The 26,398-nt window shown below is 34.1% G+C and overlaps 1 protein-coding gene across 2 annotated transcripts in view; it reads left to right on the top strand.

Moving 5' to 3' along the window:
* TNPO1 (transportin 1) overlaps positions 1–24,179 on the top strand; it is a 56,715-nt gene extending 32,536 nt beyond the window's left edge. For both annotated transcript variants that reach the window (XM_084225765.1, XM_084225764.1), the window contains 14 exons: positions 766–918; positions 2,124–2,349; positions 4,918–5,089; positions 6,332–6,418; positions 7,195–7,302; positions 7,476–7,634; positions 7,728–7,815; positions 8,768–8,866; positions 9,079–9,174; positions 11,930–12,005; positions 12,801–12,900; positions 14,266–14,340; positions 16,996–17,138; positions 18,628–24,179. In XM_084225765.1, coding sequence (XP_084081891.1) covers positions 766–918; positions 2,124–2,349; positions 4,918–5,089; positions 6,332–6,418; positions 7,195–7,302; positions 7,476–7,634; positions 7,728–7,815; positions 8,768–8,866; positions 9,079–9,174; positions 11,930–12,005; positions 12,801–12,900; positions 14,266–14,340; positions 16,996–17,103 — 1,547 coding nt within the window. In that variant the 3' untranslated portion in view covers positions 17,104–17,138; positions 18,628–24,179. The remainder of the gene's footprint in view (positions 1–765; positions 919–2,123; positions 2,350–4,917; positions 5,090–6,331; positions 6,419–7,194; positions 7,303–7,475; positions 7,635–7,727; positions 7,816–8,767; positions 8,867–9,078; positions 9,175–11,929; positions 12,006–12,800; positions 12,901–14,265; positions 14,341–16,995; positions 17,139–18,627) is intronic.
* Positions 24,180–26,398: the final 2,219 nt, after the last annotated feature.

Below are 26,398 nucleotides of genomic sequence, written 5' to 3'. Positions count from 1 at the left end.
ATGCGGGCATAGCCACATAGGGTCTTTTTTCCCAAGACCACAAGTTTTCACAACAGGTGACTTTAACTTTGGACTTATGGCTGAACAATTTTGAGACATATCTGAAGAATTATTGCTGTTGAAAATATGCATGCAAATATGCTTGTTTCTATAAAGCTGCATCTTGGAAAAAAAGTGTAGTTTATATTCTTAATATTCTTTTTGTCACTGCTGTGTGTAGAGATCGCAGAATTAAATACACATTTTCTGAGAAAGGGCTCAAGTGACATAAGGTGCCCTGTGATGCACAGTTTTGATTAAAACACTGAGAAAGCCGAAGTTGTTCAGGAATGGTGGCCTAAAAGAGAAAGAGTAGAACACTTCAGAAATCTGTAATAACATGTTATCTGGATTTGAGAAAATTTGTATTATCTGAAAATCAGAATTGTGTGCCCTATTTTGTATTCAGTGTTCCATATTTGACTTCCAGTTTGAACAGAGATGAAGCACCAGCACAGCTTGACAATTAGTAGCATTGCGAACTAATGAGACCAATGCAATTCTTTATGTCAGATTAAGAAGGAATTTATATTAAAATAGCTTTCTAAGAGCTGTGGCTTTATCCAGGAGCACAGTGGATCCCTCTATAGTGTTATGGAGTGGAAGTATGTTCCCTCCTAGTGCACTGAGAATCCATTGGCAGATCAGAGTTAAAAAGGGGATTATATTGCCTAACTACAACTGTTTGTATAATAAGCAGAGATTAACACTGTTAATTCCCTTCAGGGAAATGTTCTGCTGCTGCTCTAGATGTCCTAGCTAATGTATTTCGTGATGAACTTCTGCCACACATCTTGCCACTCTTAAAGGAATTGCTCTTCCACCCCGAGTGGGTAGTTAAAGAATCTGGTATCCTTGTTCTTGGTGCAATTGCTGAAGGTAAGGCAACAGTTCATATCAGGTTGCTGATTTTTAAATTGATTCTAAAGTAGCTCAGGTGAACTTACTAATACAAACAAGTGTATGTCCTTAGCTGGTTTGGTTTTGGTGATTAATCTCTTCATGTACTGATAGGTGCAATTATTTTATTTTTAATTTTCAAATTTATGCATGTTTGGGAGGCTAAATAGGTTACATAATTTCTTTTATTTCTCCTTTTCTAAACTTTACAGTATAGATGTGTTGATGTCTCTCAACTTACTAGCTTGATTTCATAGAAGATAAATATTTAATAAGTTTTATCTTTAGATTTTAAGTGTTTTCAGAAATGGAGAAGACCACTCCTGTGACTTCAGTACACTGAGATGCCTTTTGCAGATGGTCCTCCAATTAAAATAGGCTAACTTCCATTCTTATTTACTTACTCACAGTCTTGCTTGGCTTTTTTCCTGAACTTCCAGCATCTCTGTCCCTTTTGCAAGCTGAAGAAGTAGATTTGGGTTCACGCTTGGATTATCTTTTTTTCCCCTCACTGTCTAATGAACATACATTTTTTTGCTGTTAATAGAAAAGTTTTAGTTGGTTTTGATTTGAAGTCCGGCAAGGTGGAAGTTAGTACTTCTGGCAAATCTCGGTGTCTTATTACCCTTGCTGACTTGAAGGGTGCAGCTTTTATTCCTGGTCAATATTGATATGACTTTAGGAAAAATGAAGAAATTTGAATTTCTTAAGGAATCCTTTCTCACGTGATGACTTGTTGTCAAGACAGTCTTTCTCTGCTTGGTATTTTCTTGCTTTTTCTGAGTAGACTGAAGCAGGAACTTCAGACTTTAGAAATTTTATTTGGATGTACTTGCTGTACTACATTCAATAAAGCTTTTTTGGAGATTGGGGAAGCACTGAAGTAGAAATGTAATTGAAAATAATGTAACTTTAATTGATTATGTAATTATTATCTAATAATTTTAATAATTTAATTATTATTCAGTATAATAATAATTATTATCATTATTATTTATGTAAGAGGGTTTTATTTAGAATTTTATATAAATTAGTTAGACTTGCTTTGTTAAAATATTTGTATTTTTAATTGCATGTTGTGTTCCTGTGTGATAGAGAATGAAAATATGTCTCTCATAGGGAACAGAAAACAGTGGAATTTTTCATTAAATCTGGTACTGTAGTAGCTATATTTTTCTTTCCAGGCTGCATGCAGGGTATGATTCCATATCTTCCAGAGCTAATCCCTCACCTTATTCAGTGCCTCTCTGACAAAAAGGCTCTTGTGCGCTCCATTACATGCTGGACTCTTAGTCGCTATGCACACTGGGTAGTTAGTCAACCCCCAGACACATACTTGAAGCCATTAATGACTGAGTTGCTAAAGCGTATCTTGGATAGCAACAAGAGAGTACAAGAAGCTGCCTGCAGGTAAGCCAAAGCTTAAGCAAACACCACTATCCATTACACTGCTTTTTTTTCCCATGGGAAGCTGTTTTCATGCCCTTATCAGTCAATGCATGACTCCATTTCTAGCTCTTAATGTATTCTTCCTCTTAAATTAGAGTAGATGCAGCTTTCCCCCAAATTGTAATAACATGAAAAAAGTTAATTTCTCTTGTCTATTCTAAAGTCTATTTCTCTTGTACAGTTTGTTTGCAGAGTATGTAAAACACCAGTTTAAATAATTTATTGTACTAAATTAGCTGTTTGCAACACTTACTTTCAATATATGCTGTTTCATTGACCAGAAATTTGGCGTTTTAAAAAAATGTCTGTGAACATGGTCAGAACTGAATACGGTGGAAAGCTGTCCTATCATTGAATTACTGAAACTGTTTGTACTTAGTGTTACCAAACATTTTGCTTATGACTATTTCAAGGGATATTATCTTTCTCTTGAAACAAGATGTTGGGAGGTAAGATGCCCTTCTCCCTCGTGTCTACTTCATTAAAAAAAAAAAAATTAATTGCTTAATTAATGGACACAACATTAATGGAATGGGAGTGTGCATCAAAAAAATTTACACGTCAGTTTTTGTCAGACTGGAGTGTACACAGCAAGCTTTCAATGTTTCTTCAAGAAGCAGTTACATCTGACTCTGAACACCTGAAACATAATAACAGTAGTAGTAATAATAATAATCGTCATCATCATAATAATAATAATCATAATAATAGCTACCCCCAAATGTCAGTAGTGCCTAAGGAGAGTGATGAGTTCAGGGTTCTTGGGCTAAGCTTTGCTCAAAAGGAAAATATATCCTTGCCTGAGGACAGATACAATGACTTTGTGAAATGTACTTTGTAAGATTTAGGAATTAAACACTGTTTCCTTTTTGTCTCCAAACATCTGCAAAAATTTGGCTAGCAAGTTTGGGTAACTTTAACATCTTCTTTGTTTATTCTGTTAAAAAAAACCCCAATACAAAACCCAAAAAACCAAACAAAACAAACAAGGAGCCAAAAAAAATCCCCAAATGAAAATCTTCCATTTCTCCTCAAGCTTTCCTTGTCCAAAACATGGCTGAAAATCTGCATTTAGTTGAACACAGCTGTGTTGTGGTGTAGTTAAATAACCTCACCTGGTGCTTATGACAGATGTGCAATGGGCCATGGAAACCAGGAAATCTAGAATGAAAATATTAAAAATTACTCTACACCTGATTTTTTAAAATTATTATAAGTCCATTGTCAGACACGGAGCATGTTTTGAGATACTTTCTTTAGAGCAGAGATTCACTAAAATTACGGTTGCAACTAAAAATAAACTGGAAAAGTTCACCATAAGGAAAGTGTAGAGTTATCGCAAGTCAAAACATATTTACTAGCTTTTTTAGTTGTAAGGAAATACATTGAACCTTCTTGGACAACAGCAAAGAGCTTCATCCCAGCACTGGGTAGTTGCATACATTGTTTATGTCTACCAAATTGAAGATTGGTCAGAGGATACTGTATGTTTTTGTTCCTAAATTCTGTATGGGAGCAGATGTCTAACATTCACTTCTGTACTTTCAAGAAACTGCTTATTTAGTTGGCGACACACAGAATGATATTTTACTGAAATACATTTTCCTGCTCAAGTTGTATGGCTTTCTGAAAGAATACTTCATAATAAAATAAAAATAAATAATTCAATAAATAAAGTAAGAAAGCTATTTACTTAGAGTTCACAGTTCTCTTGTGTTAAAAAAAACTGCATTTCTGTATGGAATGTTTGCCTCATGCAGTGATGACCTCATTTTAGTGCAGACACAAGCTAATAATAATCTTATTGAGAGAGCTAGGCCAGTATATCCTCAATAGCTCAATAATTTTTTTCCTTTCCTTAATGTTTCTCTGAAACAGTGTCTCTGGTGTGGGGAGATTTTTTTGGTTTTGTTTCATTTTGGATGGGTGTCCTTAACGCTGCTGTTGAAACCCTGGATAGACAAGCTGAAAAGTTTCCATGATGTCATTATGTGTGCTTTGACCAAGAGCAGCTAAAACTGTTCATCCTCTGTAGTTGCTTTTAGTTTTCCATGTCTTTCTATATATTTTACTATGTTGTGAACAACTGACAGTACAAGGTGATGTTTGCGTTGTACTGGCACAGCAGCATCAAAATGTCTAGGTGCAGCTACTGTGTACATTAAAGACAGTGGTCCATTTTTAACTTAAATAATCAGCTTTTGTTGTGGTTCCTTCTATTTTAGTTAGTGTATTGTAACTTGTTGGCTAATGCTTTTCTTTTAAGTGGGGGACACCCTAAGGAGGTTTATGGCAATACTTTAACATTTTGTTCCTCACAATGTAAGAGCTGGATCCTTACGGATAATTTTGTGTTCAGTTAAAAAAGATCAAAGTTATTTAATTATTACCTTTTTGGAAGTGTATCTTACATGAATTTGAGGACTTGAATACAGCTTTATGTTTAAACAGATATAGGTGAAGCATGGCATTTTAGGGTTGTTTTGCTTCATTATTTCCAAGGTACTAACCTGTTTTATTGTCCTTCAGTGCCTTTGCTACTCTAGAAGAGGAAGCTTGTACAGAGCTTGTTCCTTATCTTGCATATATACTTGACACTTTGGTCTTCGCATTTAGTAAATACCAGCATAAAAACCTGCTCATTCTTTATGATGCTATAGGAACTCTAGCAGATTCTGTAGGACATCATCTAAATAAACCAGTGAGTATACCTTATATTCTGTATAAGGACTTACTGTATTTTAAAAACTTGTTCAGTGTTTTTGGTAGTGTGCTTTAGATGCTATAAACTAGAAATGCTGATATTTCCGTGTACCTGTTATTAGTGCTACATGCTTACAGATAAAATAAATAGACTGCACATAATCCTCCCGCTACCAAATATTTGCCATTTTGAGTAAACAAGCAGAAGTGTGTGATTTGTTGTGAAATGTGCTGTTCATCATGGTCTTCTTCAGGCTTCAAGTTTTTTTAGCTCAGAGGAGATATCACTATAGACACCCCATTTGGACAAAGCACAGATAACACACAGGCAAATGTGGTGGGGTTTTTTTTAGTGTACATGTATTAATGAGTAGAAGATGTACATGTCATATGTTTACATCTTATGATGGTTATTGAGACTTGTTTTATTTCTCTCTAGTGCTTCAAATTACATATACACCCTAGAAAGAACCATTTTTAATTGTTTCCATTTTACTTGCCATCTGGACCCCACACCAGCAAAGGACCTGTTTTTCAGTCTCTCTCTGAGCCTGGCCGCCTTGATATCTTACAGTACCAGGAGGAAGCTAAATGGCAGCTTCTTATGAGGGTGGGACTTTCTTTAGTCAGTTAGAATTCTGTACCTTTGGACATAGCAAAATCAATTCCCTCTTTGGATACCTTCTGCAAGCAACAGCACTTTAGAGATGCCTTGCTTAGCGTCCTTGTGACTGTGGCTATGCAGTGGCAAGGAATTCAGATTTATATAGAAGGGCTAAGTGCCTCCTTCTGGAGGGATAGGAATTTACTTTATTTGTGGATTGTTAGTTTGAGAATGAAGTTTCAGAACTTGTGGTCATGGATATAGGGTTGTAGCATCAGGGCAATAGAAAATAGCTGAGAAAAGCAGGTGGCACATGTAGAGCCACAATGTAAATATAAAAATGTTTTCTCTACACTTTGTGGCAGTCAGATAGATAACCTGGGCGGCTATGCTAAAACCAAACCTGGAGGAAGAGATTCCCTTTGTAAAGGTACTTACGTGCTTTAGGAAAAAATATCAAACACAAATTGTGAGATCTAGTATTAAAATATTTCTATGAATTGCAACAGTGATTGAATTATAGTACACCTGTTTGTTCCTTTATTTGAAAAAGTAGAATATATCTCAATTATTTTTTAACTTTGAAATAGAGTAGTATGCAGTAAAGTGTTTTAGCAGCATTTTCATCCTAAACAGGAATATATTCAGATGCTAATGCCTCCATTAATCCAGAAGTGGAACATGCTGAAGGATGAAGATAAAGATCTCTTCCCTTTATTAGAGGTATGTGAATATTCTTTATAAAGTTTTTTTAGAAACTATTTTTTTTACTTAAAGTGTTCCTCCTAAGAAATATGACTATAAATGCTGACATTTTTAGCTATTTTCCATTAGGAAAAAAATATTCTGACCATGGTAAGAAAATTTTATGACTGAATAAATGTCCTTAGGTTTAGCAGAAATAATTTAGGGTTTTTTTCTGCCATTTTGGAGGGTTTTCTTTGATAGGATTCTTTTACAAAAAAAGGGTTCTATCCTCCTTTTGTTCTTGTCTTCTCTCTCCTTGCTCTCCCTTCATCCCTCCATTAAAACTATTATCAGACAAGCTGAAGGTACGAACCAGGCCATGTAGTCTAATGCTCTCTATCTGCTGAGTGTGAAGCACCTCTAGAGGAAAACACCTTTAGAAAAATTAGTTTTGTAACTCTTAGGTTATATTAGGGCTTGTTTATGGTCAAGATACTGCAGCCTAGTGTAAGTGCTGTCTGAACTCTTGTAACTGGTTTTGTATGCATTTTCTTGACTAACTCTTAAGATGATGCTGCTGCTGAGAAATTTTCTCAAATGGTATACACAGGAGCGAGTAAGAACTTGCTGATAGTTGCCTTGGCTCAGCTAAATTGGTACTGCCTTTCTAGGTTGTGTTTGCTTAATCAGTTACATGTTGGTGTACTTAAAATTCTAAGTTCCAAATTCCCTCTCCCAAGTAAAAGACTCTTTAGGCATGTGAAGAAAAATAGTAACTTCTTTCTCTCTCTCCTTTTTTTTTTTAATTCCAGTGCCTGTCGTCAGTTGCTACTGCCTTGCAATCTGGCTTTCTTCCATACTGTGAACCTGTGTACCAGCGCTGTGTAAATCTGGTGCAGAAGACACTTGCACAAGCCATGGTATTTTGCTATAACTATTCCAATGTTACTTTGCTAAACCAAAGTGTTTTAACTATGTAAAATTAGAGGTGCGCAGGGAAATTGAATATCTGCATGAAGGCGTAGTTCTGCAGCTTATCATACTCCTGAGAAAACCTAGTATAATTTTGAAAATGTGTACTTATTTGTTGCAGTTGCATAATGCTCAGCCAGACCAATATGAGGCTCCAGATAAAGATTTCATGATTGTGGCTCTTGATTTACTCAGTGGTTTAGCTGAAGGACTTGGAGGCAACATTGAACAGCTAGTGGCTCGCAGCAATATCCTGACATTAATGTATCAATGCATGCAGGTGAGATGAGTAAGCTATTTGATCTACACATTTCCTTTATTCAGAGAATCAGAAACTCGTCTAGGATTGTAATTTTTTTCTTCCTCTCTTTAGGACAAAATGCCAGAGGTACGGCAGAGTTCTTTTGCATTGTTAGGTGACCTGACAAAGGCGTGTTTTCAGCATGTTAAACCTTGCATCGGTATGTTTCTTTTACATGTTTAATAACTTGTTTTTCAAATGTCTAAAAGGTTGTATTAGCCATTGTTATGCTCCCTGTTCTGTGGGTTGCCTTTTTATGGTGTGATACATGGTAATTTTCTGCAAAAGTCTGTAGTCTTTTTTTCCTTTAATTGTATGTTAAGAAAATATGTTCCTATTTTTGTGGATAGTGTGAAAGTTTGTTTTTCTTCTTTATTTTTATAGCTCTTTTTGTTCTACTTGAATTTATTGTTAAGTAAACGTATGTCTAATATAAATCCAAAAATGGGGTAGAGAATTAGGTTTTACTTTGTTTTTCTGATTTGTTTTTTAGTTCTGTAGAAAGTAGCATCAGTGATACGCTTCCACAACATTTGGTCTTTATTCCCAAAGATAATGTTGAAATGCACTTGCCAAATGAATGTTTGGATAGGCTTGGAATTTAAAATTATTTTGCAGATGTTATGATGACCTTTTCGACTCACTTTTCCTAATTTAATCAAAGATGTGATTGCCTTCTAGTCTTTGTTGTTTTTTCAGGGGTAGCTGAATACATCCAGGTGATTTGGGGGATGTTCAGTCATATGATAAAACTAGTGCTTGTAGCTATAGTTTTTTTCTTCTCTTCCTCTCTCTTCTCTCACCTGACAAAGGGAAGGAGAGAAGATTTCTACATAAAAGTTACATAAAGATAAACCCTTTTAGGAAGATTCTAAAAGCATAATTTGAAAATTTTTACATTTTTCTGGTTAGGTTCTAAATTCCAGGTTAATCTGATAAATAGCTGGAATATAGCTCTTGGTAATCTGAATGTAACACTTTCCAAGTATTTAAAAAGGCTTACATTATCTTTTTCTTAAACATCCATTCCCCCCCCACCCCCCCCAATCCTAAAGTAGTGGGACAAGATGGTTGTATTGTGTGATGAGTTTTTAAAATGTTGTTCTTTCTAGCTGATTTCATGCCAATTTTGGGAACCAACCTAAACCCTGAATTCATTTCTGTGTGTAACAATGCCACCTGGGCAATTGGAGAAATCTCTATCCAGATGGGTAAGATTTAATTTTTTTTTTTTAATCTCTGCACATTTGGAATTATTTGTCTTGGTGTTTTGGATGAATTTTTTTAAGTGATACCTTTACATTAATATTTAAATTACATTTGTGATCCTTGTCCTTGTTAGTAAGTTACATGTACACATTCTGTTTACATTATGTATACTAATGGTAATTTTCTTCTGGTTTTTTTTTAATTGTTGTTTCAGGTATAGAAATGCAGCCTTATATTCCAATGGTCTTGCACCAGCTTGTAGAAATAATTAACAGACCCAACACACCAAAGACGTTGTTAGAGAACACAGGTACCCAAAAAATAACCTGTACATGGTGAAGGGAATTAAAAGATTTTTTTAAAATAATTATTTTTGAAATTGCATAGGGGAACCACACCAGAACTAATTTTGTTATGTACTTGGCTATTATAAGCAAAAGCAACTCTGTTTTGCACAAGCTCTTACAAGTCTCAGTCCTGCAGCAAATCATATATCTAGATTCTAATTGCTTTCTCCTTTTATAACATATATCTATTTCTCATCTATTTAATCATTCTTCCAGTTTTATGTATGAAATACGACAAATGTATGCAGTAACACTTAAGACTTTAATTCTCACTGATTTGGATGTATGCATGTCCTTACACGTGTACTGTATATATATGTCTAGTGTTGGAAAAAATGTAATTGGCCTGTATAAAACAATGAACTCTCTGAATTTACAAAAAAGTGCGCTTTTATTTTAGGATAAACTTACACAAATTTTAGGATAAACTTACATATCATAAACGTAAAAAAATCTAGATCTGTGATGGCAGTTTTACCACAACATAACTGAAATTTGTTTAATTTCTGTTACCTGGTCACTTAGCAAATTCCTGAAAAGAATTCTAATAATGGCATGCATATTTTATGTTCTGACTTTGCATTCCAAATTGGGAGTAATTCCCAAATGCTTTACTGAATTGGAATTTCTGAGGCTTGTTTCTTTTGCATTTATAGAGGGCTTGTTCTGGTATGAAAAGCACCTTCCATACTTGAGCAAAAAATTATAGACAGTGCGATGGGTTTATTGTTTACTATTTTAATTGAGAATTTTTTTCCTTCTGTTTGAAAACCATCTTGTAAGAAAATGACAGTTTAGTTGCTCTATCTGACATGACTGAATATGATGCAAGTACAATGGTACAGTTATACTTTTTGAGCAAAGTAAGAGATGATTTGGAGATAGATTTTTCAAAGCATTTTTTTCTTTCTGTATTCTCTCAACTTGAAAGCTGCACTTTCTCTGCCCCTCTATCTCATTTAGTATGGAAGGTGAACTTGAAGGAAAATTTACCTAGTTTTATGGCATATTATAGGGAATATTTTTGAAGAGAAAATTTTGAATCAAATACCTAGATGTGAAATACCATGGAATAGTGTAACAGTATAATACTGTAATAGTATAACCATATAAGTTTTTCTTGCCCCTGATTTTCCTCCTCTGCACTGATGGATGTGTAATACCTGTAACTGAGAGGCATCCAATAGTTAAATGTATGTATGCTTCCATCATTAAGAGAATTTTTGGAAGCACCTGAACGCAGATTTTTTTTTTCAATTCTCTTAATAGTTATTTTAAATGTGGATGGATAACTGCAAATAAATGTTGAGTGTGGTGTACTTTTATAAGTTTGTTGTGGGATATTTTGTTGTGTGCCACTAGTATGTGCAAGAATATTACTGGTTTTGCTGTAGCTTGCTGTGTAATTAATTATGAAAACAACTGTGAAAACACACTTTGACAGAGATTTTTGTTCCTTGAAGCTTGCTTTGTTCAGGCTGTAGCTGTAAGAATTTACAGATAAAACTTTAAATTTTCATTTGAACTTCAGTGAAGTTTTTTAAGATGCTTAAAAATTCTAGACACTGTATGGAGATTGAGTAATACCAGTACATTAACAGTGAGCTGCATCACATGAAATTAACATGTTTGAGACTGCTAGTGTATCCTACACCAAACTTTTATTTGAGAAAGCATCATCTGCTTTATTGCATGTTTCATGAAACTGTTCACAAATGCCTGTTAATTAGAGTGTTGCATAGTATGTCCCTTAAACATAGGTTTCCTTTTTCTGCTTCATACAAATCTGCTGGATTTTAGTATTATTCATGTATTTTGCTTCAAGTAATTCTGATACATTATTCCCCACCCTCTCCTTTTTCTAAAGATTAATCTTTCGTGAGTTGAGCAAACACCATTAAAACACGTTTGTGTAATGATACTTTCTTTGGTCTGTCCCTCGGAGCAAAGAACCAAACTACCTGATCATGCAGTGAAGCAATTTCTCTTTTCATGTGTCATCATGCTTTGGTATCAGAAGTCAGATTCTTGTACATCTTAGGAGGAAAACTTTTTTGAGCAGGAGAAATACTAGGATTAAAGAATTAATGTTCTGCAATCAGTTACTTTGAGTTAGCAACCATTCTTAATTAAATTCTGTGTTAGATTATGAAGACATAAACATTTAAGAAGTGTTCCATCTATTTAGGATTTTCAGACAGACCGCAGTGTAAAAGTATTTGGAAATGTATTTTTACTGGTAGATTAGATCTATAGAAACCTTGAATTCTAAATATTGGATAAAATAAATGTTTAGAATACTTGATGCTAATATTGAAAATTAATTTCCTTTTAAAAAAATATCCATTATAGTACATTTAAAAAAATCTTCAAATGTGTAGAGGTAAATTTACTGTAAATGATTACTCTAAAGAGGGACAGAATAACTGCTTACATCAGACAGCCTTTGAATTTAAAATTGTGTTTTTGGTGTTCTCTCATACTTCTTTAATTTTTTCTTTTACCTTGGAGAGTATACCATATATGTTGCTGCCTCTTATTTAGGGGGTGGTAATAAACAGCACTGGTGAAATCTTATGTTTATTATCATACACAGATTCTGTTGGTTTCTGTTTCTGAGTTATTTGTTGTTTTTTCTTTATTTTTTCTCCTCCCCCCTCATTTGCTCATGTCTTGGTTGGCGTTTGGTGGTGTATAACCGTGATTGCGTTACCTTAGCAATAACAATTGGTCGTCTTGGTTACGTTTGTCCTCAAGAGGTGGCCCCCATGCTACAGCAGTTTATAAGACCCTGGTGTGTATTATTCAATCTTTTTTTTTTTAATTCATTTTTCTTCACTCTCTTTCTTTCTTTCTTTCTTTCTTCTCTCTATCTCACTTTTAGATATATTTTCAGTTGGTTACAAAATCTCAATCCTTAATCATTGCCAACCATGTGACTAATCTTGTCCTATCAGGTTTGTGAGTTTTTAGTAGCACCGTCATGTATTCTTTATGTTGTGGCTAACGACTAATTTATGCATGGGATAAGATTGTCACATGCTTGCTGTGTTAAAGCTTGACTATGAAAGAGCATTTTAAAGTCCACCAGAATGATAATACAATGCATGCAAATATTGTAAAATTTAAACTGTGCATTACCTAAAATTCAGTCTGAGGCTTGAAATGCTGTAAGGAATATATGTTTATACATTTGTTACGTATGAAATAGCTTGCTTGCTGCTGTTAAAGCTCAGTAACTGTTCTGTAAGTGGTATCTGACATAATTCATACTGTGACAGTATTTTATGTTCCGCTTCTAATAATGACAGTTTCTATAAGTATTTCAGATACATGTTTCTTTTGTATTTAATGGAATAGCGGTCACACTTTCTGACTACAGTATAACAAAAAGCCAGATTCTGAAGGTGATGCCTACTGGTATTATGCTAGTAAAAACTGTGTGCAACAAGTGTTTTTCTAAGTGTTCAAAATTGTGTTTCAGATCATCTTATCAGTGTGACTTATTCCATCAGATACTGTCATCTAGTTTTGACTTGATTGAAGAAAAGTAATAGAGTTATCTAAGTTTTGCTTTCCAATTTGTTAGGTGCACCTCTCTGCGAAACATAAGAGACAATGAAGAAAAGGATTCAGCGTTCCGTGGGATATGTACCATGATTACGGTCAATCCCAGTGGAGTAGTCCAAGTAAGATACGTTCATAGATGCTAGCTTTTCTTTACTCATGTGAAATTTAGTGAGAGCTGTATGTGAAGTATGAAAAAGTTTCCCTTGAAGAGATTCCCTGCAGTCCGTGATGTAGCTTTATTTTGAAGTCAAGGAGCCTAAGATGTTTATATTGTGAATGATGTGTCTCATGATCCTTCAGTAATTGTCATCTAAAAAGGAAAGGGGAGAAGTACTGTTAAAATGAGTTTTTGTCTTTTACAGGCAATGAATATGTAAATAATGAACTTTGATTAAAATAACTGTATTTTGATACTTCTGTCAGGTTGTGGTACAGGATATGTATGCAAATATAAGGTAAAAGTTGACATTCTTAAACCTATTTTCCGCATGTAATGTAGGTTCTTAAAACAAGAAACAGAACAAAACTAGTAACCACCCCTTTGTTCTTAACATTTGGGTAGGGAATATTCTGTTTCAACTTTGGATCAATTTTTCAAGGAGTCAGTGTGAGAGTGGATATGCATCTCTTTAAAAAAAATGGTACAATTAAAGAATAGAATATGACTTGATCTTTCGTCTCCACATCTCTAAAGTGAAGCTTTATCAATGTAATATTTTTTAAGAGGAAAACAAAACTGATCTTTCCTTTTTCTCTGCCTGGAATTCTTCTTTCAGAAACACAAGAATTGAGTGTTTGCCTTGTTTTGAAATGTGCAGTTCATTTCATTTAGGCCTTACTCTGTATTTTACTTTTCAGTCTTCTACTGTCCATTCATGTAGCTTACAGAGAGGGGTTAATTAAGGACCCATTTCATTAACTCCTCTTTTCTTTCTAATCATCCTCAGTTCCTATTTCTTGCATTTCCAACATTATTTTTAAAGGCTGGTGTCCTGTTGGTGTAGAAGGAGATAATGCGTGACAGCAGATGAGTGGAGTATAGGGATTTTGAGGTGGCTTTAGTTTTGAAGCTGTATGATAAATGTTCTCTGTGTCCCAGAAAAAAATTACTTTAAGAAATAAAACAGATTTTTTTCCCTAATTGCAAATGTGTGAGAGATACATTTGTTGCTTGTGAGTAAAGGAAGTAGATATTGCATTTGTAGGTGTACTGAAAGAATTAAAGTTATACTACTATGGTGCAGAGGGGAGAGTTGTGGTTGATTTCACTGGTTTAATTTGAGATACTCAGCAACTTCTGTAGCTAAACATTTAGGCATACAATAATTTATCATTGTCTAAATAACATGAAAAATAAATACATAAAAACAAAAGCAGTTGTAAATTAGGATTAAAGAGCGTCCACTTCACAGAATGAACATCAAGCATTGTTTTCAAATGCATAAATTGATGTTTCTAACCTATATGATTGTTTAATCTTGTAGGACTTTATTTTTTTTTGTGATGCTGTTGCATCATGGATTAGCCCAAAAGATGATCTTCGAGACATGTTCTGTAAGGTAAGGCTGCTAAGAGAATAGTATATCCTAGTGATGCTTGTTTTACATCCTCTGGTTTCTTACTTTCTGTGTTTGTGGTCATGGAGACAAAGCAACATGAAAATCCTGACTTCTTTTTTTTAATTTTGTCTTCTTATATGCACTTGGATTATTCCAAACTTTTTTAAATAGTTGCAAAGTTCACTTGAGTTTTTTGAACGGATAATGATCCTCAAACATCTTTTCATAATATCCTGCCTGCAATGTTTTTCCTGCATTTGGAAGAACAGGGGAGTTTATATTAGATGTAAGACTTTCTTCAGAAAATGAGATTTGTATGGTTCAAGACTGTTTTTTGCCACAAATATGGCTACTTCATTTTGGAGACATAGTTAAGTTTCAAATTAAACATATTCCAGTGGTATCTTATTTGTTTCTCCTAACTCCTCCTGAAAATAAGAGGCTGCTTAATCCTCCTCAGAATTGCTCTTGGTTGAGTAAGTTTCAGGAAACTAACATGCAGTTATACCCAAGAATACATCCCTAGGCAAAGCATCAGTAGAATTTAAACTAAAGAATTCTTTGCCTTGTATAAAGTAAAAAACAAAAAAGCCCCACCCAGAATACGACACACTGTGTTTTGGCACAAGTGTCTTATATTTAAAAAAAAAGCAACGGGGGGGGGGGGAGAGAGAGAGAGGTGGGTTTACCTCACAAGTTCTAAAGTGAAATCCCCATTTTCAGGAAGTTCTATCTCAAAAGTAAGGTTCATGATATTCTTAAAGCAAAACTGAAGCATATTCTTAAGTATTTATTAGGATCATGGGTTGGTATTGGCACTTTTTCTTCAATTAGTGACATGTGTGAGCATCAAATCAGAAGCTAGAACTTTTCTATCCCATCTTTAAGAGCAAAGGCAGAAATCTTGCTGTCCTAGTTAGTCTCTCAGATAACCGACTTCCTTCCAAGGAACAGTAGGTCTAGAAACAGTGCAGCTATGAGTATTCTAACATCAGCAGAATGAAACAGCAATTGCAACTTAAAAGGGGGTCCTGGATAGAGTCTGTGATGATTGTCCAAAGCAGTCTCACTGCACGTTTTTGCACCAATCCTTCAGCAGGTTAAATGCCTCTTTTTCAGATTCTTTCCAAGTCATCCATTTGGGAAACAATGCATTCAAACCTAACAGAGTGGTTCTTGGTCACCTGGCAAAAGGACATCTTTGCTTTTTTAAGCAAGCAATTTTAAAGTAGTTTTATGCAATTTGCCTTGCAGAAAAGGAGACAAAGCTTTCTTCAGTGATAACACACAGGATTTTTAGACAACTTCTTCATGAATATGTGATTACTGTAGTCCAAGTAGATGTTTTTCCAACAGTAGTTATGACTTCAGGAACAAGGGAAAGAAACTGGATTTATCCAGGTTTTGGGATTTTCTTTATTTATTCTTTAGTACTAGAACTGGAAGAGAAGATACTTGCAAGAGCCAGTGTTAAAATCTGACTTTTAACCTTTTGTTTATCACTGAGCATTCTTAGATTTTCAGGAGTTTCTTAGCAGCTAGTTAATGTGACTCTTTGGGTTTAGGAAAGAGCCTGCTTGTGGGAGGGAGAAAAGCAGTAAGTTGACTGGTTGCATGTAATGCCATTACCACTACATCTGTTTAAAAACAGCTCTGCTTGTCAGTCTTGCATTGAACTTGTTACCATGAGCTTGAATTTTGACATTGCCTTTTATTTGAGGATGTGTTCATGACAGACTGTTCCACAATTCATTACACTGAGTGTAAAAAGGGAAAACAAAATTTTAGATTTTCTTGGTATAATTTTCTGTGAGGAACAGTAATTCTGTCTGCTTTTGTCCTTTCTAATGTTTCGCTTTCACTTGCTGTTTTAAGAGATAACATATTAAGATTTTTTTTTTTTTAATAGTGTAATTTCATTTTCATCAAACAGTTCAGACGGAAACCTGTAGAGTATTTGTTTTTCTCTTTCACTGGCTTTTGACTGCCATTGACTGTGGATCCCTGTTATTTCAAAACAAAGAAGGTTTTGAGAGCTTCATTTTTAGTGAAGTTGTCTTATTGGTTCCATTCAGAAAACAGAGTTCTCAAAGATTTTATACTTGTGCTAGAAATTGACAGGTATTTATTCTGTCAAAAGCTGGCTGCCATTTAACTCAACTTCCCCTAACATACTTCACATCTGTTAAAAAATAAATGTGAACACAGTAGTCTTAAAATGTATGTCAGATGGATGGATGGATGGATGGATGGATGGATGGATGGATGGATGGATGGATGGATGGATGGATGGATGGATGGATGGATGGATGGATGGATGGATGGATGAAAAACCAATTGAAAAAATTATAATTAAACATTCTGAAATGGCTTAACCCTAGGTTTTAAGTTACCTATTAAAAATATATATCAGTACGTATATATACACTAGTTTCTTTGTGTAGCTGTATTCTTTGTCACCTTTCAAGAAACACATTAGAAAGTCCTTGCTTTACTTCCTTTGCTTCTTTGTAGCATTTCAGTAGCATATTGGAGAATTCAAATTGCCAGATGTATAACTCAGCAGTTTGTGGCTTACTGCATATGAGGCTAGGGCTAGTAAATAATGTAGCCTCTATTTTTTGCTTATTTTAACTTCCCTTTTCTCATTTGTAGATTCTTCATGGATTTAAAAATCAAGTTGGGGATGAGAATTGGAGGCGTTTCTCTGACCAGTTTCCTCTTCCCTTAAAAGAGCGCCTTGCAGCTTACTATGGAGTTTAACCTCATGCACTGTAGCTGCAGTCCCATAATTAGAGGTAAGCACAGGAGTCTTGCTTGCCAGAGAGAACTGGGACTTCCTTCCTGTTTGTATCATATGAGTCATTATTAATTCATCAGTCTAGAATTGCTGAGCTAGTACTTCATATATGAAGGAAAGAAAGAAGGGATGATAATATACCTAAATGATGGTGACTGTAGCAAAAGTATTTGTCTCATTTTTTTTATTGTTACAGAGAGAGAAAGAAAGAATTAAAAACTGAGTGTATGATACACACATTAGTTTATCAAGAAAGTTGAAAGTATAGGTATGATAAAGTGCTGGTTCAAGTTTAATAAGCAAAGTGATGAATATGATCCTCAAGTCATCGTACTAAAGACACAGGCTACCTTATATGTAATGAATTAATAGATGGCAGATGTGGTCTAAGTGGGAATACTTTCCTAGGATAAGAAAGCAGGTTTGTTAACACACTAGCTGTGAGAAGTCTAATGGCCTCCTAACTACATACTAAACAATCTTTCCACTGAATAAAGAATGCTATGCTAATAACTACAGTAACTGTAAAGCTTGATGTTTGGGGGAGGCTGATATGTATTTATTATTGCCGTGTTCCATTTTGTGTGTCAACTCAGAATTGTTAGACACTTCTGTGTGCAGAATGATTCAGCTTTGACAAAGAACAATGAAAGTGCATTCCAGAGTACCTCTATTTTTATACCACCTTGCTTTGTTACCTGTGTATGCTGTATAAAGCAAATTTCCCGTGTGTGATACTGCAAAGACAGTATTATATTACCCAGAAAAAAGAGTGCATTAAGTTTATTCTTGTAGTCTTTTATACAAATTTGATACTTTTAGAATTTTTGTACTAAAATTATGAGAGTGAGTTATGCAGTTCTGTTTAGTGTTGGAATGGACAACTATTTAAAACTCAGTCTAAGATTTTTTCAAAATCATTTTCATGAAATTACATGTTGGATCAGAAAAATGGATTAAAAATAAAACAGCTGCATACTTACCAGTGAGAGCATTTTAGTTCTGACATAAGGATGTTTTCTCTTCCTGATGAAAAGGAAACAAAAGTGATAAAATCTGCCATTGTTCTCAGTTTCAGCTGCAGAGAAGGTATGGTATCTTGTTTAATCCATTCAGAAGAGAAACTGCTAGGTCAGGTGCAGATATGTTTAATATTCTTTTTCAATGTCATAACTACCTCATAACTTTGTGCTAAAAATGGAAAAACTGGTTAGAATATATAGGTGCTTTTATCTTAAATCTCAGTTTAACACAATAGTGGAACTGTCAATGTGTAGCTTAAAAGCATATATTGTTGTTTCATGAATAATAATTTATCCAATACAAATGGGCTGGTTTCTTAACAAACTTGAAAGGGAACATTAGGCATAAATCCATTTTTAAGTTAGAGGTTGGCACTTAGTGCTTGAAAAAGACTCTGTTTATGTACCTATCTGCGAGAGGTTCCGGGTAGGATTTAACGATACCATTATCTTTTCCCTTTACAGGTCCTTCAGTCTGGGAGACTATGAGGGAGCCTCTGCACCCAGGGAAAATGTTACCCTTTACTGGGGGGAAGGGTAAACCAGTAGGGAATACAGTACAATCCCAACCCTACTGGGAGGGGCGGGAGGGAGGTGTTGCCGTCACTGTATTAAGTCGATGTTGGGAAATGTTTTAACATCTGGAGCCTTTGTGGGTGGAAATCTGTCTCCTATTACACCTCTGCACTGGATGTGAAGAAGAAAAAAAAAAAGAATCTAGTCACAAAACAGCACATTCTGGTATTGTGGGGATTTGTACCAAAATAAGAAACCATATAATTGAACCATAGGGATACGTAAAGAGGAAAAATATTTTGCGCACAATAAAGGAAACCTAAGAATGGGGGTCACAAACAGTAAAAGGCTTTCTTTTTTGTTTTCTGTTTTTTTAAGTAAGGGTTTTCTACATTATTTCATCCTGCTTGGGGATTCCTAGATATTTGCATGTTAATGAAGAACTACACAAACGAAGTTAGTACAGTTAAAATGCAGCTTGTGTCTGTATTAGGAACAGGCACTTGCAGTGTACAGTATAGAAACCCCATCATAAAATAATAAAGGTTAACTTGGACAAAATGAAGCAACCTGCAAGCTGCCAAATAAGTCACTCCTTTCATTTTTGGGGTAAGGAGCGGTACACTGCAAAGGAAAGATTGACATCTTAATTTTTATGTTAAGAGAAACAACCAAGGTAGTGGATATGATTTTATTATTGTACTTTGTTAGTTTTGATTTCTAGAGTAAGGCATTATTCCTAACTTGCAGTTTAAGGTTCAGGCATGCGTTCTGACTCATAGTGATCAGAAGTAATTTTAATTAGTGGGAAAGTAGCATGCTTGCATCACATAGAGTGAAATTGGTATACATTTACCTATGTTGCGCCAGTTTTGTGTTGCAGTTTACCAATTCAATATAGCCCTGCATTTAAAATTCCTTTCTAAGATTCAGTGGAATTTATTTTTATTAAGAATATAGATATAAAGTACTGTAGTTAACAATTAGGCCTTGAAATACCTTTTTAGGATCTGTTAAGATTAAGATTGATATTGTATTGTGTGTAACCTGCACAATGTGGAAAGCTGATATAGCTGTGCAAAATATTTGCCTCTGTGCTGTCAGTGTGATGTGCTTTCTGCATGGTTATATACTAGTGATTTTATCAGAATCTCTAAAATGAGTTACATGGTAAGACCCGTTAAAGGCTGCATAAATGTTAGTTGGCACGTAAAGACAATTGTAGAAGTTGATGACAAGATTGCTATATTTGTGTTTATTCCCACTCAACGTATTATCTTCTATGCTTTCTTTTTGTTCAAAGCATGATCTTAAGAGATGTTTAAGTTAATGGATGTAATGCAGGGTATCTACACTGTATCGGCGCATGTTGGTGGCCCTTTGTGATGTAGTTAAATGCACAAGGGTGCAAGTTTAAAGCTACAGAGTGAAAGTTGGTTTGGATCCTCTTCATTTCATTTGTTTAGCTTTTCTGTTGTGTTTTTTTTTTTCTCTACTTACATGTATTCCTGTGAATAAATCCTTGTTAAGTTAACGCTTTACTTTTCCTTCCATGTGTATTTTCTTATGTACTGTGAATGTGAAATCCTAACTGGTACACTTGATCTTGTGTCCATCTGAAAGTGGCAAGTCTTTATTAATTTAGATTGCCTAAAGAGTATCCCATGATGATAAAGGAAAATGGAGAGATTTTTAGCTCTGCTGGTCAGAGGTGAAGCCACACCTTTCCATTTTTCAAGTGCTGCATTAATAATCTGCAAAACAAAATTAAGCCATAACAGCCTTTTTGTAGATTTAGTTTCTCACCTTTGCATTGCAGAATGGATACTGGATAACAGTTTTTTGTTTAGTTGGTGTTTTCTGGTTTGTTTTTCTTTTTTTTTTTTTTTTTTTTTTTTTTGGTATTTTTGGGGATTTTTGGTGTTTGTTCGTTTGTTTACTTTATTTTTTCTTTGGTTGGTTGGTTGGGTTTTGGGTGTTTTTTTGGTGTATTTTGCGGGGTCTTGGAGGGCGTTGTGGATTTGTTTTGTTTTGTTTTGTTTTTGTTGTTTTGGTTTGGGATTTTGGGGGGTTTTTGTTGGTTTTTTTTGTTTGGTTTTGGTTTTGTTTGGTTTAAGGGTTTTTTAAGAACTTGCTCTTCTTTGCATGGTTCTGTTCTTTGACTGTTGAATGATTTAGCTGTTGCACTGAAGTTTGAGCTGTGTGAGTGTGAACTTAAAAATGCTGTTTAAAGAGTTTAGACTTTTTTTTTTTTCAGTGCATGATCACATGCATGTTTTATGTCCTGTCCCCATCCCCTGTCTCCCTCTCCTCCCCGCCCTCCCCCCACCACCCCCCATTTTTTTTTGGCTTTGCAAATTTTAGTGGATTATGCCTGAAGCATAGTTTTGACATGTACTGTATGAAATATATTTCATAATGCCAGTACATAGTATTGATTCAATTTGATCAAAATTGCATGTAATACCTTGCTTTCAAGTTACATATACTTTGATAGCAAACCAAAAATACCTTCTCAACTAATAACTCTGATATAAATCAGTAAAATTCAATTTAAAAAACTTTAATTTTGAAAGGGAACGTCCCTGCCCAATATTTAGCAAGGTGGGATATTGTTTTAGACCCAAACTTGCTTTAATTTAAGTGTGTTTGAACATTAAGGAAGACTTTCAGAGAAATTACATTAAAAATTTTGTAGAATACCCAAATCATACAGTAGCATAACAACTAAATTCTGGGTTTAACTAAACTTCTTAAACTTCAGAAAGCCCCTTTAACCAAATAAAACTACTCCACCTCACCTTGGATTAGCTTAGGATGCCACTTTTGTACATATTTGTTTTAATACATACTTGCACTTGTGAACTGATATGTTATGACAACAAGGAAAATAATTTATAAGGGCAGGAATAACTAGTACAGGAATAAACAAAATAGTGTTTTGTATCAATAAGTTCTCTCATGGTATATTTTAAATCAAATAAACCATATTCATAATGCATAATATAGTGCAGAGATTTGCAGAATCCTTTTAGGGTGTAATGTGAGGTAAGAGAAATTCTGAAACAGCATTAATATTTAAAACTGAATTATTGCATCATGGGATATATAAAAAGCATCTTAATTCTTGTGGTGTAGTCTTGACAGTTCTTGAATGTTGACTGAATGTTCTGGTAGAATTGTGAGTTTGTCTTTGTTACATTCCAGTGTTTCTGCCTCTTGGCATGCTAAAAGCACGGCTTACTTCATTTGCTCCTTACACACTGAAAAAGTGCTGTTAGTGTGCTAAACTACAGAAATAGCCGCTGCTATGTAATGGTGTAGATTTTCTACTTGAATAATTTTGTTGTAGGAACCTCAGGAGGTCAGTGTTTACTGTTTTTATATATGCCTTTTTCCTGTTTTGAGTTTCCCTTTTGAAGGATTCTGAGAGTGAAAAAAAGCTGCTGATCAACCTAAGTTGGTAACAGAAAGTGTATTCAAAATCCTTATAAATGCATCTTTTTGGCAGTTCAAAATTGCTGTTAAATTAGTCTTAAATGAAGTTCAATATTAAATTTTTTTCATAACACAGTTAGGAAACTGCTCATTTCATTTTGGAAAACAGATTAGATTAGTTCGTTATGTTAACCAGTGCAAGCAAAAGTAATCAGTTTTGTATTTTTTTTTCCAGAGCTTGATTATTTTCTTAATCAGTGCGTATGTATATATTTAAATTGTAAGAAACTAATTCTTATGCTTTAGTTCATTGCTTCTTGAAGCTTGCATTCAGAAGATCACTCTTAGAAGAATAGGTTAAAATTTGTAATCATTATAATTCTTAAAAGTTATGAAGTAGCATAAATTTTGTGACTAATAATATTGATACACACTGTGATTTTTTTTTAGGACTTTCATGTTAGCATCAGTCTTAATTACTTAAACTGCATATATTGTATAATAGTAAAATGTATATTTTAAAACTTCAAGTGGCTTTCCTCAAGCAAAACTCAATGCTACTTAGAAATATTCAAATACTAGCTTTATCTCAGGTGAATACTCTTGTACCCTTTTTGTTCAGAACACATGCTTACAAAAATGTGTTGTAATTTTATCAGTTTATGTATTTCATTTAGGCAGCTCCTCTTGTCTTAAACTTACTCTAAATTAACCTTCTACTGTGTGACAATAATGACTTTTGCTTCACCTGTATTATTCATATTGAATGTATTAACAGATAAGGTGCAAAAACATTCTTCCCTTAAGGAGAATGCATCCATATTCAAACAACTGAAATATTTCTTTAAAAATGATTTAAATGCAACATTAAATTGGAAATCTTTTGTTTCAGATATTTTCAAGGAAAGAAGTTGTAACTTAACACTAACTGCTTCCATACTATCTCTTTCATAAGGATGACAGCAAACTTTTATATAGAGTCTAAAGTGTGACTTTTTATCTTAGATGAAGGTTAAACTCTATAGTGAAATGGCAAAACATCCTACAGTTAATCTCAGATAGATGATGATGTAGTTTGTACACGTATTTGTTATAATATTACATAACCTCACCTTAAATAAATAGAGCTTGTTCAGTAGCTATGTGTTTCACTCACCTATGCATTCTCCAGGATGATTTGTATCCATCAGTCTTCTATGTATTCTCCAGTAGAAACTACATTTTATCTGCCACTGTTGCTTGCTCTTTGCACTTAACAGTTGGAGCAAGCCAGTTTTAAATGGGGAACTGAGGCAAGTACTCTTCTTACTTGCCTTGTGTATCTGCTAAAATAGTGATATTCACTTGCTTGAATGTATGTAAATGAGGGAAGTTTGAAATTGCTCTATAAGATGAATCCCTGTGTGGTGTTACAGTATGCTTTAAGTAAGCCAAATCCACATCTCAAAGAATTCAGCACTTACAGTATAGTATCATTTTTCTATAAACTTGTTATGTTGTGCTACTTTCACTTTAGGTATCTATTTCCTTATTTTGAGTGAGCAACAAAATTAACAAGGTTTGCGTGTTTTTTGTGAGGACAGCAATGAGAATAAAAAGGTTTATTTTGGCTGTTGAAATCTGCAGTGTAGTATCTTTTTATGAGAAGAGATAGATATTTATGTTGTACATTGTCTGACTTAGTGATACTAGAGACTTCTTAAATTTTTAATTGGATGAAGTACACAAAATAGTTTTAAATGAAGGGAGACCAGATCTTTCTGCTGACAACTTAGGTTGTATAAGTTTTGCTTGAAAGCTTTAAATTGATGTTTCTGTATCTGCCACAATGTTGGAATGTTTCCTTCAAACATATCCTCCTGCAACCTCTCAAACTGTACTAAATTGAGTGATATTTCTTGAAGTCTGCCTATGTGCTAACAGAACTTCATTTTAAATAGAATATGGTTTTAATTTTTGATAAGCTGCTGAATTTTAAAAGAGTTTTTGGGGCCACCAAATATTTTGGATCATGCAGAGAATATATATTGTACTGTAGTAATTTTGTATTTACATTTGTATGATGTGACATAATAGATGTGAATGTTAATCACTGCTTGACTATGTTAATAAAGTTGTTGAAATATAGATGTTGCATTCCAATTTTTGATGAATGATTAAAATTTATTGTTCAATTTATGCTTTGCCTGACCCAATAGTACACTCTTCTAATTAACACGTGTACATACTAGAATCTCTGAATCAAGGATTTTTGTTTTATCTGAAAGAGAATGGTCTTTGGGTAATTTAATGTTAGCTTAGTTTAGATGCTTCACACTGCTTGAGAGTAGATCAGTGTAGGAAAAAGGAGGTTTAAGTGGATTGGAATTATAACCTGTTGGGAGATAACTGGTTTTACTACTGAGAAATGTTACATTAACTATGTTTCTTGAAACAGTTGATACTTGCTAAGTCTGATCACATGGAAAAGGGGAGAAAAATGCTGTACTTATTTCCTGGGCTGTCAATAATGTCAATAATTAAACAATGAGTAAACTAGAAATAAATTAAAATTATTCAAGACCTTGAAGCAAAATTTGCAGAGGTCTTAGTCTAATTTTATCTAGCTTTCATGGGATCACAGTAATACAAGCTATTTGAACAGCAGTCCTTACAGAACTTTAGGAAGTTCTATAGCTTAGAAGTCTCTAAAATATGGAACAACGGTTTCTTTCAATCCACGCATGTGGAGCTGAACATTTTATGCTCACTTCCAATATTTAACAGTTGGTCAGTAGCATGTAGACAACTTAGACCATGACATATGTCTAGCTCAAATTGCTTATCTATTGATCATTTTATTGAACTTAGTCATTACACTACATAAGTGACTGACTAAAACAGCAATAAAGTGCATAGATGTAAATACTGTAATGAAATTTATAGTAGAAATTAATTATTTGCGCACTTGGCTGAAATTGTTTAAATGAAGGACTTCCATTTCTTGAAACAAGAGAAGGCCATGGAATAGCAGTGTAGATACCGAGCTGCTTAGCAGAAATACCAGTTCCTGGTGGCTGAACACATCAGTGGCTGTATAGGAGGGGATTAGAGAAGTTTAGCTTACTTTCAAACAGGCATTCCCACTCACTTTATGTTCAGCATACTGCTGTCAGTAGTTTGTTCAAGTCTTCTACTATCAGCTCAACACCTGATTTTAAGCTGTGGCCTCTAATTTTGAGTGTGAGGTTATTTACTACCTGTATTTAAAATCATTAAGAGGCTGAAGTATGTTTTGAGTATGGGAAATGAATGTTGCAAAGCTTGTGGAACAGTGCAGAAGATTGAACATAATTGTATGTCATGGTATTTCTTAAAAAAAAAAAAAAAAAAAAAAAAAAAAAAACCAAAAAAACCATTTAAAGTTGTATTCAAGTGAAGAGGCATTTCAATAGCCACAGAATGTGTAGAAACTAATTATACATGGTTAGTACTCACAGACTACTTGTTAGTAGTAGTAGATAACTTTTGTTATCCCAGAATGATTCACAATGAAACAGACTGCATTATAAAGGACTGATCTTTCATAGGCATTTACCCTTGTGCTGCATAAAATGACCAGTATAGTCTATTGAAACCTCTCAAAAGACATCCAAATGTTAATCTGAATAATGACAGAGTTAAAGTTAAGTAAATTAAGTAGTTTCTTATAGTCCATCCAATTTAAGCAAAGCAGATCTAATTATGCTGCACATGTACTATAACATAGATGTATAAGTACATGTGAGAGCATAAAAGGAATTATTTCTGAGTCACAGTTTTTCGGGGAGTTTTTTTGGTGACATCAACTCTTTATTTACCAGACTTCAATCTGAATTATGAAAATTAAAATGGAGGCATTTATATATATCTATATATATCTTTTTCTTTAGATATAGGTGTCTTCAGGTATGAATATTACTTCTTTTTGAAATAAAAATTGAATATATTTAATAAAAATTGAAATAAATATATTTTGAAATTATGCGAATGCGTATTTCCTACTTCAAAAGGAATTAAAAAATTGAAATAAAATGTTGTTATACTGACATTTTACATATGACAGTTTTACCTACTTTTTTCCTTTTCTTTGTGCCCCTTGGCAAAGTGAATGGTCATAAATTTCCAGTATTAAATATACAGGGGAACTCAAAGTCTTCCTGTGTTTAAAGCATACAGGTTAATTTGGATGCATAATTACTGCAGTGTTACTGTAACTTATGCCAATATTTTTCAGTTTTTCATTATTTCTCTCTGCGCCCTC

This window comes from Fringilla coelebs (genome assembly GCF_963513975.1).
Source record: "Fringilla coelebs genome assembly, chromosome: Z".
Classification (NCBI taxonomy): domain Eukaryota; kingdom Metazoa; phylum Chordata; class Aves; order Passeriformes; family Fringillidae; genus Fringilla; species Fringilla coelebs.
The sequence above is the reverse complement of the archived record's forward strand: the minus strand, read 5'-3'. Positions and strand labels throughout refer to the sequence as shown.